This window comes from Lotus japonicus, chromosome 5 (assembly GCF_012489685.1).
Source record: "Lotus japonicus ecotype B-129 chromosome 5, LjGifu_v1.2".
Classification (NCBI taxonomy): domain Eukaryota; kingdom Viridiplantae; phylum Streptophyta; class Magnoliopsida; order Fabales; family Fabaceae; genus Lotus; species Lotus japonicus.
In genome coordinates, this window is record NC_080045.1 from 54,283,890 (window position 1) to 54,296,765 (window position 12,876).

General features: G+C 36.9%; 1 protein-coding gene across 3 annotated transcripts; it reads left to right on the forward strand.

The window, feature by feature from the left end:
* Positions 1 to 7,082: 7,082 nt before the first annotated feature.
* LOC130720058 (flap endonuclease 1) lies at positions 7,083 to 12,447 on the forward strand. Of its 3 annotated transcripts, none has more exons than XM_057570641.1 (19): positions 7,083 to 7,232; positions 7,324 to 7,440; positions 7,556 to 7,614; positions 7,710 to 7,769; positions 7,856 to 7,909; positions 8,055 to 8,103; positions 8,221 to 8,268; positions 8,376 to 8,441; positions 8,518 to 8,568; positions 8,871 to 8,990; positions 9,063 to 9,147; positions 9,267 to 9,348; positions 10,125 to 10,239; positions 10,359 to 10,415; positions 10,506 to 10,552; positions 10,649 to 10,703; positions 11,341 to 11,539; positions 12,014 to 12,129; positions 12,233 to 12,447. In XM_057570641.1, the coding sequence occupies exons 1-17, from the start codon at positions 7,221 to 7,223 to the stop codon at positions 11,509 to 11,511; spliced, it is 1,248 nt and encodes a 415-aa protein (XP_057426624.1). In that variant the 5' UTR covers positions 7,083 to 7,220; the 3' UTR covers positions 11,512 to 11,539; positions 12,014 to 12,129; positions 12,233 to 12,447. The 3 variants fall into 3 exon arrangements, with proteins under 3 accessions (XP_057426624.1, XP_057426623.1, XP_057426625.1); XM_057570640.1 differs by having other exon boundaries at positions 11,341 to 11,526; XM_057570642.1 differs by lacking the exon at positions 11,341 to 11,539.
* Positions 12,448 to 12,876: the final 429 nt, after the last annotated feature.

A 12,876-nucleotide genomic window follows, 5' to 3' on the forward strand; every position in this document is an offset into this window, starting at 1 on the left:
CTTGTCCCTGGTAAGACACTAGACAACATTGTCAGAGGGAAAGGATCCTATATTTTCATTGCTATAGGAAAAGCCATAAGTACCCTCTAGAATTTCAATGGGTAACAGAGTACAACAGATAACGCTAAAGTGAAGGAAAGAAAAGAGTGTGAGAAAGCTGTCATATTAATTCCTTATTTGAAAAAGCCCGGAAAAGAGGAGTGAAGGAAAAGATTTCTAGGACTAGTGGACCCGTCGTTTTCCATCACATATTAGGTGGAAGAAACTGATAATAATGATACCTTTTTTCTGTTGACGTTTAATATGAGAAATCAACACACAAGGGTAATCATCCACCCAAGTATGGTCCATATCAGATGGTCTCATTCTAGATGTAAAATCTGCAGGCTTTGTTTCTATGAAATATTATTCTGCAGGACTTCATTTATTTGGGGTATTTTGGACATCGTGAATAAAAAATACTAAAAGGTGGATAAGTAATTTAAAATAGTTGGGTCCCTTTTATGTGATTAAGTGACAAAGTAAACCAGATGTGAATCAGTAGCTTATTACCACCGTACAACATTTCACTTAAGTAGATGAATGGTGGGGATTCAAGATAGACTGCCAATAATGCACACCCTTTATTAGTTATAAGCCGAGTCCGATTAAATCACTCAAAAAAAATGTCGAGAGAGAAAAAAAAAAGATTAAGATGTGGTGGTTCTTGTTGTTGAAAGGAGCTTCTTCAAATTGAAAATGCTTCTTTGTCGTCGTGATATGTTGATGGAAAATCTGCAAAATCACTTTGATGCTCAAGTTATAATGTGAGTGAGTAGTTTGAGGAGAAAATGAAGATTTGTGCACCTTATTAGTTATCCTCTGCGAAACCCGCCTTTAATAGAGTTCAATATGAGGGCTTTGAGGTTGGATGTCACGATGGGTATGGGGTACATCAATAATGGAGGCTTATTGCATCTTCTAACGCGTCATTTTAATCGGACGAATATTGTAGTCTTGTATACTGTGTGAGATCTTCGAGCGTCGTGCTTGTTCCTCGAACAAAGAATTGTTGACTTCAAATGAGACGTGGTAAGTTGAGGCATATCAAGTTACCCCCTCGGTATAGACGAGGAATCGTGAGCATGCGAACGGTTGTGAAGACGCAGCCGATTGTGGAAAGGTTCTGATTGTTATGATCTTTATAGAGACCGACAGTTAATGTAACTGACATTTGGCGAATTCTTGATGAGACGCAATATTGATCTTGGGATGCTCGCCTAGTGTTACTTAGGCTTTAGGATCCATATGTTTATAAAGTCATTTTCATGATGGCCTTAATTCTTGTGGTTGTGTATTGACCTTACTTGAATTGCCATAGAGAGTGAGGGTTGTATGGGGAGTTCATACAATGTTGGTTACCGAGTACAAGAATATGCTCTTGTTGTTGGGCGTCGGGTGGATCACGAATTTGTTCATGTCAGAGTAATAATTCATTGGCACCCGGTAACATAATGTGACCGGGTACCGTAAAAGTAGTCCCCTAGCTTTAGATATGCACGACAGTAAATGTTGAGAGGTACAAATGTCTGCTCTTAGGGGGTTGATGGTTCACAAGCGCAATAAAAACATATGTTTACCGATTGCCGGTTAAGGTTATCAGAATAATTTGTGTTTGCGACCATGCTCACTTCCAAAGACAAACCCACAAGCAACCTTTATTTTGCCCTCAAAGTGTTGACTTTCAAGTGTGAGTTTCTCCTCAATCAATTTCATGTCTCTAGACCTAATGAAGTGCGAGATTGATGGAGTTGTGTGAGGGCAGGTTAAAGGACCGGACCAAGTCCTCTACACCCCTGAGTCCCCCTTCTTTGAATCCACTTTCAATTCTTTCAAAATCAGTCATCCATATAAAAAAACTACTCAACCAAAGTCTATTCTTCTCTAAATATGGAAACCTATCCCATTTCCAAACACGTACTAATTATCATTTCAAGAGAAATCAGTTTTGCCTTTTGCCTTGCCCATGTAATGTCATTTTACCTATAAACCTCATATCCCATTTGAACTCTCCTTCAAATTTCAGTCTAATTTACTAGTATCGCAATCATGCTAAACTTTTTTGTTTGAAAATCACAGTCAACTGAAAACACTTTTACTTTTTTGTTTTTAATCCTTTTTTATCGGTATGAAACAGATTTGCGTATTCGTTTCACAGCCCCTTCAACCTTGCAATTTTCAAGCGAGTCACTTTGAAATGAAAGTTTTGGCTGCAAACTCTAACCCACCTATAGCTTGTACTATAATGTAGTATCTTATTCTTATCACGGGTGCTAGTTAACAAGTTAGTCCTAACCAATTTCTGAAAAAAAGGTACAATAAATCAGTATCTAGATCACCCAAATCATGTTAATTAAGAAGATGTCAAAATATACATTCAGAGCCATCAATGTCCTGCTTTACCTGGGACCATTCCAACTTTAAGTGGTTGTGTGAAAATTCATCTAAAAATCATTATAAACATAAATCAATTTAGAAGAAACTTTACAAATATTTTTTAAGGGTCAGAATTAATTTATTTTAAAAAAGAAGTTGATCCAAACATGTTATAAATTTTATAAACGGAAAAATGTATTGTTTAGGGTTTTAAATTGATATTGAAGATGTGATTGCTGTTGCATCGTGAAATTGTGGACAAATGCAGGTTAATACAATCAAAATTGCAGTCTTGATGCTTATGCAGTACCTCGAAACAATTGCAAAGTAATGCAGTCATGATTGCGATCATGATGCTAATTGCAGTTCGAAAATCTAATACGTTGGGGTCACAATTACGGTTGGTAATAGCAATTTGAAAGGATGGTACTGTGCCTACATGTATTTTTGGTGGGATCAGGCAAAGTCAGAAACATATTCCTTTTTGGTTGAACTAATTATTATGTATCTTTGCTCACATGTGCGAGTTCACTTTGCTGGAACATAAATTATGAACTACAAAATTAAAAAGGATGTACTCATCATTATTCACTAGCCGCATCTAGAAACAACGCATTTTGTTGCAGCCCCGATGGAACCACATGCACTAGCTAGGTCCACTGCCACGAGAAGTTGGCAATGCCGTTGAAATCCTTGGACCTAACCTATGCAATTTGAGCCTAGATTGTACATGCTTTTGCGTGTGAATATGAATGAAATATATGAAACATTCATAAAGACTTATAGGTTCTGCTCTATCTCAATATGGTCCTTAATTCATGAATGTTCCTTTTCACAACAGTGCTGATTTACGAACAACTTTTTGACGTCCAAACACCCATTTTGTGATAATTTTGTAAAAAAACTGATAAAATATGTTTTGTGACGATCATAAATTGTCAGAAAACAGATATGTCGCGGTGTAATTTTTATTATATCGTGATTCACCAATCTTTTTTATTTTGATAAAAGATAAGCTTGGATTTGCTAATTACCCTACCCTCCATGCTACTTGATTTTCGTTCTACACCTTTTCCCACAAAATTAATTTGTCCATGCTTGCTTTTTCAAAGTGCTTGAGTTGAGTGATTACTTTTCTTTCTTTCTTTCCTTTCTTTCTGTTTTCCACTTCTTCTATGACTTCCTACTTCTAGACCCAAACCGTGTAGTAGTAGTTTTCGACCTTGGAAGTTCTACTATTGATATTTTTCTTGTTGACCATGACATGCTGTTGTTGCTATCAGATGATGCTGTGAGAGGACTGTGAGTTTATGACAGAGTGTGCATGTCATTGATCTATGCGTATGCGTGTGAGAGTGATTCAGGAATATGAGGAGTAAATATTGCAAAATGTGATGACAAATAAAAGTGTTACTTCCTCGACTAAACTTATGTTCAACTATAGCAATAGTAGCTGTCATTGTTGTGTACTATTTGTGGATTGCTTCATACTTATCATTATCTTAGCTCTTTTGCTCTATGATCTAGGCGGAACTGAAGGGTCCTGAATTGAAATTGAAGCCTCAGGGCTGCGTGTTTCTTAGACTGTAAAATGGTGAGTTTTAAAGTTGGGGTAGTTTGCTGATATATCACCTCTTACCTGACATTCTAAGGAATATGATTAATGCTTGTAACTATTTAGTTGAGTGTTCATTCCGTGGATAGTGTATATAAAAAATGATTTGTTGAAAAATATTTATATATTTAATGGGATATTATAAATTCAAGAAAATTAATTTTATGGGTACCCGTTACGAAATACCTTCGTGTAGCAAAAATGACATTTGCTCGCTCATAATTAATTTTAAATTTAATAATATTTAAAATATAAAAATAATATAATTTTTTTAAATCAATGAAATTAGAAAAATAAAGAAACAAAGAAACTACACAATTAATTCGCACATTGTTTCAACTTCACAGGAGGTAGAGACCAATTATGTAAAGTTATATGAAAGAACACACCGGACTACGTTAGCGTGTCAACGCACGCGTTAACTTTTCTCCAAATATAGTGGAAGGAGACACACAACAGATGCCTCCCAACTAGGGGTGAAAATAGGCCGAGTCGAGCCAAGCTTTGCGTGACCTAGGCCTGACCTGCATTTTTTTTTCGTGGCCCAAGCTTGGCCTGTTGCCTATCAATAGGCCAAATTTTATGGCTTGGTCTGACCTTTTCTAGGGCCTGGCCTGACCTACAAGCCTTCTTAAAAGCCTATTTAACAGACAATTTTATCAAAAGAAGGTCATTGGGCTTGCGGGCTAATAAGTCTTTTATATATCATTGCACTTTCTTTTCAAATAAAAAAACCTGTATCATTGCATTTCAAAAACTAAGCATATATCATTGGAGGAGAGGTGGACTTGGCAGCGATAGATCGGTAGTGGCAGCTGGCTGCAGCCTGCGTCCTGTGTGGCTGAGGATGTGCTATGTTGAATATGTTTGGAACGTTTCTAATCTAGGTTAGGGTAGGGACTTAGGGTTTTCTTTTATACTAAAGTATACATCAGTTTAAAAAAATTAAATTATATATAATTAAATTATATTTATTTATATTATTAGTAAAAATAATATCTAAGTAGGTCGGCCTATCAGGCTAAATAGGCTTTTTAAATTGTTTGGGTCTGGCCTTTTTAGTTAAATAGGCCTTTTAAAAAGTCTAAGCCTGACCTTTTTAATAAACGAGTCAGGCCGAGCCGAGCCATAGGTCCATGACGAGCCGGCCGGCCTATTTCCACCCCTACTCCCAACATAGTTCCTAGATGTGAGGATAAAATAAGGGACTCAACAATCGAATAACATCTAAAGAATCACTCTCATAAATGTTTAGCTGATAGCCCAAATTCCAAACTAAAATAATGTCATGTTTAATTGCCAAAAGCTTAGGAGAGTGTGCACAAGCGCTAATGGAGGAGCTGGATATATAACCCACCCAACCAAACCACAAAAGGAATTATGGAGCATACCACCATCCAATCTGATACGACTAGAGGATACAACTCGCTTGATCCGGGGATGAGATAACAGGGACAACAATAACACATCACTCTTTAATGGAAGAAGCAATTCGTTGAAGAGCACACTTCACTGCCCACGATGTGTCGTAAAAAATGGTGTTGTTATGCCAACACCATAACCACAATAAGATAAACACAAACCATTAGTGCTCTTTGTGATGAATGAGGAAGCCAACCCAGTCTGTGCACATGTATGAAAAAATACAACATTTATATGTGGAAACACTTAGCCGGGTGCAAACCTCCCGCATGAATACAATCACAAAGACAATAAACTACAAAATATGTATAAAAAAATAAAAATAACCAAATGAAAGGAAGTATAATAAGAGCTTAAATTTATTGAAATCCAAAATATGATTGTTTCTATTTTCCTAATAATTATTAATCGAGACCAAAATAAGAGAAAAGAGGTTGGTGGTAGTGTGGTACTGTGGTAACAAGATGATTAAGGTCCCGGGAGGACCAAGCTACCCGGTGGGAGAAGGGTAGCGGAGAGAAGCAGGGGAGGTGGTGAGCCTTTGAGCTGGACGTTCCCGGGAGGGACTTCTGCAAGGGACTCCGATGACAGAGTAAGTAAAGGTATGAGAGGAGAAAATAGGTTAAGTAAAGAGGGTAAATTACCTTAGCAAGGGGGAGGATCTCCCCTTATATACACGTTGTGAAGCTAGGGTTGGAGCCATGTCACGTCATGCATGGCTCGTACTTGGTTCGCCCTGAACTGTTGGTTCTCCGTTTCTCCCGCCACAAAGCAGCGATCTAACGGTTCAGGGTACCTCGGGATATGCACCCAACCACCCTAGTCCCGTAGGGTGGTTGGCCTAGGTAAACTCCTTTGCAGTGGGGGCCAGCTGTAGTTCTGTACTATGAGGTGAGCCTGGCCGCCAGCTCCGGAGGTGGCGCTTGAATGGGAGTGGTCATTCCGGAGCATAACCGACCCCGTTGTCGTCTCACCGGTGGTGATCGTCCTAGAGGATAATCGGTCCACATCATTGCCCTGGAAGAGGATCCCCAAGTGGGTGCTCATTCCTTCTCGGTGATCATCCAGGATCTAACCACCGTCCTAGGCGGTTACCCCCAGGTGGTATCCATCCCGGTTCTTGTCCTAGTCGTCCGTACTCAGGGCTTCCTAGAACAGTAGTCCTCCAGCTCTGGTCCATTGTCTTAGTGGAGCGTGAGCTTAAGGGCGGTAATCCCTTCACGGGGTCATCGGGCGGCGTTCCCTGAACAGTCCCATTTGGGAAAACAAAATAATTAAGCGTTTATGGTCATAAGCTATTTAAAAAAGTTTATCGAAATAAATTGAAAATAAACTATATACAAGCATAAGCTCTTTTTCATAAGCTATCATGAATAACTTATGAAAATAAGCTAAAAACATCTTATGGTAGGCCGTAAGATGTTTGCATAAGTTTTCTCAAACACTGACATAAACGCTTATGCTATCATATAAGCTAGGCCTAAGTAGTAGTGATGGATGTAGATTATGCTATTGACTTGATTTATAACCTTTTATTTTTGGACAAGATTTATAACCAATTTAAATTAATGGGCTTACATGCATAATTTCACGGGCCATTTGGGCCGTTAGACATAGAACGGGCCGACAACCAATCATAGTACGAAAACACCCTCACTGAGGAGAGTGCGCGGGAAGGAGTTGATTCTCTCTCTTTCGTTCATTCTTCTTCTTCTTCTGCCGTCACCCAATCCATTTCCTCTGCAAATTCCTCTTCCTCTTCACAACAATGGGTATCAAGGTATTCACTTTTTCCTCATCGCATCCCCTCTTTCGTTTCAATTTCATCGATTCTGTCATTATCACTGAGATTAATGCATTTTAATTTCTAGGGTTTAACAAAGCTCTTAGCTGACAACGCCCCCAAATGCATGAAGGAGAACAAATTCGAGAGCTACTTCGGCCGCAAAATCGCCATCGACGCCAGCATGAGCATTTACCAGTTCCTTGTAAGTACTACTACTACCACTACTCCCCAAAAACCCTAGTGTAGTTTCAACCATTGATTCAGTAAAGGTTATGATGCTAACTTCATGTTGTTATGTGTCTTTGATTCTGCCGTAGATTGTTGTAGGACGAAGCGGAGCTGAAACACTAACTAACGAAGCCGGCGAAGTTACTAGGTATAGGGTAACAAGCTTAATTCTAATTTGGTATGATAATATGGCTTAGTTTGTTGTGTGATGATGGAGTTGGTTGATTGTTTTGTATCTTACAGTCATTTGCAAGGGATGTTTACGCGGACGATTAGACTTTTAGAATCCGGGATGAAGCCAGTGTAATTTTTTCATCGAAAACACGATTTCGGTTTTCTATCACCTGTGTCAGTGCTGTTGTTGATGTTATTTTAATGCTTATATGCAGATATGTTTTTGATGGGAAGCCCCCGGATATGAAGAAACAAGAGCTTGCAAAACGGTATTTTGCGTGGATTTTCTGTTATTCATAGAGAGTGACATTTTTATTTTTTCTTGGGGGTTTAGGGTGTTTTAAACTTCTAACGCAAAACTGTTACTAACTAAAAATTCCTTATAATGCTTTTTGCTTTGAAACTTTGTTGTAGTCTCTCGAAGAGAGCTGAGGCTACTGAGGATTTGTCAGAAGCCTTAAAGGTATATGTAGTTTGTTATTGACTTTCCTACATGGTTTCTTTTGTGCTTGTAATTTCTTGTTTCTTTTGTATTAAATCAAAACATTTATCCCTGGGCTACTTTTTCTTGTCATTTTAGGCTGACAATAAGGAAGATATTGAAAAATTCAGTAAACGGACAGTGAAGGTGGGTCTTTGTTTCTTAGCCACGTTCATTTGAAAAGTATTGCATATTATGAGATAAAGCATGGTTTTTTATGCACGTTGTTGAGTCTGTATCTCTATATCTTACAGGTGACAAAGCAGCATAATGAAGACTGCAAAAAACTCTTAAGACTCATGGGAGTGCCGGTCGTAGAGGTGACAATATAGCATTATACTAAAGTATTTGTCATCTTATGTGTTTACCATGTGGTTAAGGCTTCATATTCCACAGGCTCCCTCAGAAGCAGAGGCTCAATGTGCTGCTCTTTGCAAAGCTGGAATGGTAAGTTCATATCTACTGTTTTTCACCTTGTTTTGTGAGCAGGATTCTTGACAAATAGATTCCAAATATTGTTATTAATCCTTTATTAACAGTAAGAACCATAAATGTTGCCATAAATTTCTATTGTTTTTTTATACAACCCATTTATATTTCAGATATTTCTTCCTTTCCTATTTTCCAACTGGTAATCCTAACTCATGACATGCCTTCATATCCATTTTTCATTTATTTAAAATAATTGGCGACGTTCCTTTAAGATAAGCCTTCAATAGAATTTATGTGGGATATTTCATATACTGTAGGTTTATGCTGTGGCTTCTGAAGACATGGATTCCTTGACGTTTGGAGCTCCTAAATTTCTTCGCCATCTAATGGATCCTAGCTCGAAAAAAGTTCCTGTGATGGAATTTGAAGTTGCGAAGGTCCTTAGAGCTTTCAACATACATGAACTTTTTAACATTTCATCTGCTTGTTGATATTTCTTTTTGTTTCAGATTTTGGAGGAGTTAAATCTGACCATGGACCAATTTATTGATTTGTGCATTCTTTCTGGGTGTGATTATTGTGATAACATTCGAGGTATTTTAGTCTCATTTATTCGTATGATGATGTGTCCAAGTTCAGTATTGTGGTCACTTTTTAATCTCTATATTCATATGTATAGAACGTGAATGTAAATGATTAATGATGTGTCACAGGGATTGGGGGCCAAACAGCTTTGAAGCTCATCCGTCAACATGGTTCTATCGAAAATATTCTGGAGAACATAAACAAAGAAAGGTTTTTCTTATTTTTCCAGTTTGAAAATTACCATTTCAGTGTATGTAATTGAATACTTATAAATTACATGATGAAAGCCTGTGAAATGAAGTTTACTTGTTTCTCTCTGTTCTGTTTGCACTGCATTTCCAATCAGGCTCTGGCTTAGATATTTGAGCCCTTCTAAATTTAATGAGTATGAGTTTACTAATATGACAGTGTACCCCGACTACTTGCTTTTTTAATTTGTTATATCATAGTCATATCGTGGCTAGAATTTGTTACTATATTAATATGTTAATGGAGCTAGTTAGTTATTGTATATCGTTAGTAATATCAGATTAATGCTGTCTTTTGTTAGTAGAGAAGCTTAGTGTAGTATACAAACTCAATGACGATGCTCAATTATGAACGCAAGGTTCGGTTCACGATATTTACTAGTGAGCCGATCTGTCATCCTCAGTAACACTTTTTTAAATTGGGTATGTTCTAAATAGTTATCGACTTAGAAGTACAATATTTATAGACTAATCTAATATCATCCTTAGTAACACTTCTTTAAATTGTGATATTTCCTACTCAAACCACAGTAGAAACAAAAAAATCGTATATTATCCTAATCTAACATGACAGTATTTGGTATCCTATTGTATTTGTATCCTAATCTACCATAACAAAACAATATTCTTTATTATAACCATGCATCTTATCCTAATCACCAGAGTTATAACAATAATCAATCATAACAAAACATATTTGAATATATCTTAACAATATAAGCGAGTACAATGATTCAGGTACCAGATACCAGAGGATTGGCCATATCAGGAGGCTCGACGGCTTTTTAAGGAACCAATGGTCACAACTGGAGACGACGAACTAAATCTTAAGTGGTCAGCTCCAGATGAAGAAGTAAATAACTATTTTATTTGAGAACTTCAAATATCCTTTCAAAGGCACATGGACTTACATACTCTATACTGTGTTCTTTGGCAAGATAACTTGGGTGCATTATGTTGCTTTTCATACAGGGATTAATAACATTTCTGGTTAATGAAAATGGGTTCAACAGTGACAGGGTGACAAAGGTAGGAAGCTAAATATAATTAATGTTGACAGTGAGCTTTCATAGCATCTTCACAAAATATTTTAGTTATGATCTCTATTATCAATGTTAGGCAATAGAAAAAATTAAAGCTGCAAAGAACAAGTCATCACAAGGCCGGTAAGGGACTCTTAACTCTTTGGACATGAGTGTTCTAAATTAATTTTTCCTTTACCTACCTAACTCTTTTTTTTCCTTATATTCTGAAAACTACAGTTTGGAGTCATTCTTTAAGCCAGCTCCAAGTTCATCTGTACCTATCAAACGGAAGGTACGTACCCACTACGTCAATCATCTCCACTACTTAACATTCAGAATTATTTGAAGAAAGCCTGGCTAGCTGTTCGCCCAAACATTTATTGTCAGACTTCGGGCTGGCTTTGATTCAGTTTTTTTTCCCTATTTAACTGCCCGAAACCAAGAAAATTATTGTCACCTTATGTCATATGAATGATGATGAAACTGTTCCATTCCATGAAAAGTCCCATTCACTTAAATTGTGTGAAAGAAAGTATTATGAGCATAAATTATTGAAGTCCAAGATAGCTGCACTATTCTTATATTCAATACTGGAGATTTTTTTATCAGATTTCTTGAAAATGTGATGATGAACATTGATAGTTACAGAAATTAAACAATTGGGCGCCCTGATTTATGTACCTAACATCATCTTTAATTCTTTATCCTATCATTCCTTCACTTACCGAGTTACCGTAGATTTGTAGCTCTTCAACCCTCCCCAGTCCCACCCCCCCCCCCCCCCAATTCCCTTCTTTTTTAAAAGAAAAAGCAGCGATGATGGGATGTTCTGCCTTCCACATCTGAATTTAAGTACTTGAAACATGAAGTTTTTTCCCATGTTTACCAGAAATCTATGCTAGCATAATTTTGACTACACTTAATGACAGGAAAGCAAATGCATGCTTAGATCTTTCAAACCAGCAATTGAGCATAAGATGTTCTCTCTGCAACTTCCTAACTGGTCAAGGCCCATGGTTTTTGGCAAGTTGAGCTTACAATATAATCTGAGTTCCAATGTATCTGTGCCATTGTGTAGAGGTGTCCATATTGGTGCCTGAAGCTGAATACCCCTGGTGAACCTTCAAAGTCAATCTAATGCTTATGCATAATTTATATTTTAGCAACTATCATTCCGTTGACTTAGTGGAATGATGAATTATAGCTTATTGGGATCTATTCTGACGTTATAATAATTCTTTTACTAATTTTGCATTTTAAAATGTAAAAACTATGTCAAGCCTTCTTGCATTTCTCGAGCCATACATTTTAAACCGATAGTGTATAACTCGTAACTTCGGTTGTTTGTGTCTTTGCTTTTAGTTCCTTTAGCATATAGGCGTCTGGATCTAGGTTAACAGCTTTTAAAGTTGCCCTTGATCTGCTTGAAATACCTGAATGAAGCACCATCCATTTGAAAATATCTGCTGATAGTTTAACTAAGCAAAAAAAAAAAAGATAATACATTAATGCCACAAATTGAAAGCACCATAGAACAAGAACAAGTTACTATTCTGGTTTGAAAGATTCATGCCTTGACATGCTCTCTTTTCTTTTTGATAGGAAACACCTGACAATAATGCTAAAGAGACCAATAAAAAAACTAAGGGCAGTGGTGGTAGGAAGAAGAAATAGTTGAATGTCGCTTAAATTGGAGGAGTCGTTTACATGTTGATCAGGTTAGTATTTTGGATCTCTTTTTTCTTTTCACTACCTTATGTGACTATCCCTTTTGCATGCATTTAGATCTCACTACTCGTTTTCTCTGTTTTTTTGCGTTAGCGTCAAGGAGGTTTTCTCTGGTTTTTTGCGTTAGTGTCAAGGAGGATCGGATCAGTTCGCAATACTAATGGGTAAGTCTGCCAAATTGTAAGATATTTATGTGAAGTAGATTTGTAATTTGACTAATGTAAGCTTAGCATACACAATTTGAGATGCGCTGCTTCGTCTGGGATATTTGAATTAGTTTTTCTTTAAGGGCTGCATTACTTTTTCTCCTCGTGATTATTTCAATATTCTGGGCCTTTTTCCATTGATATTTGCACGAACCCACTGAACTGTGGTTACATGAGTGTTGGAAATTTGGAAATGAGTCCTCTCAATTGTACAGAAAATATCAAGTTTTAGTGCTAGACCCATGCAGCTCACAGTCACCCATCCATGTAAAGTGTTGGTCGTGAATCAAGAGCATTGGTCTTATACATACCAAAAATATATATATATATATATATATATATATATATATATATATACATAGTTTTCTTATACCCAAAAAAGATAAATATATTATCTAGTTTATTTTTTGAGATGACACCTAAATCCCAACCTAAACTGAAACTTTTCAGAACTTGCAATCTAATATTAGTGAAAATTAAGCATCTCGAGGCAGGGGTAACCATAAAAATTAAGTACAATGATGTTGGTGG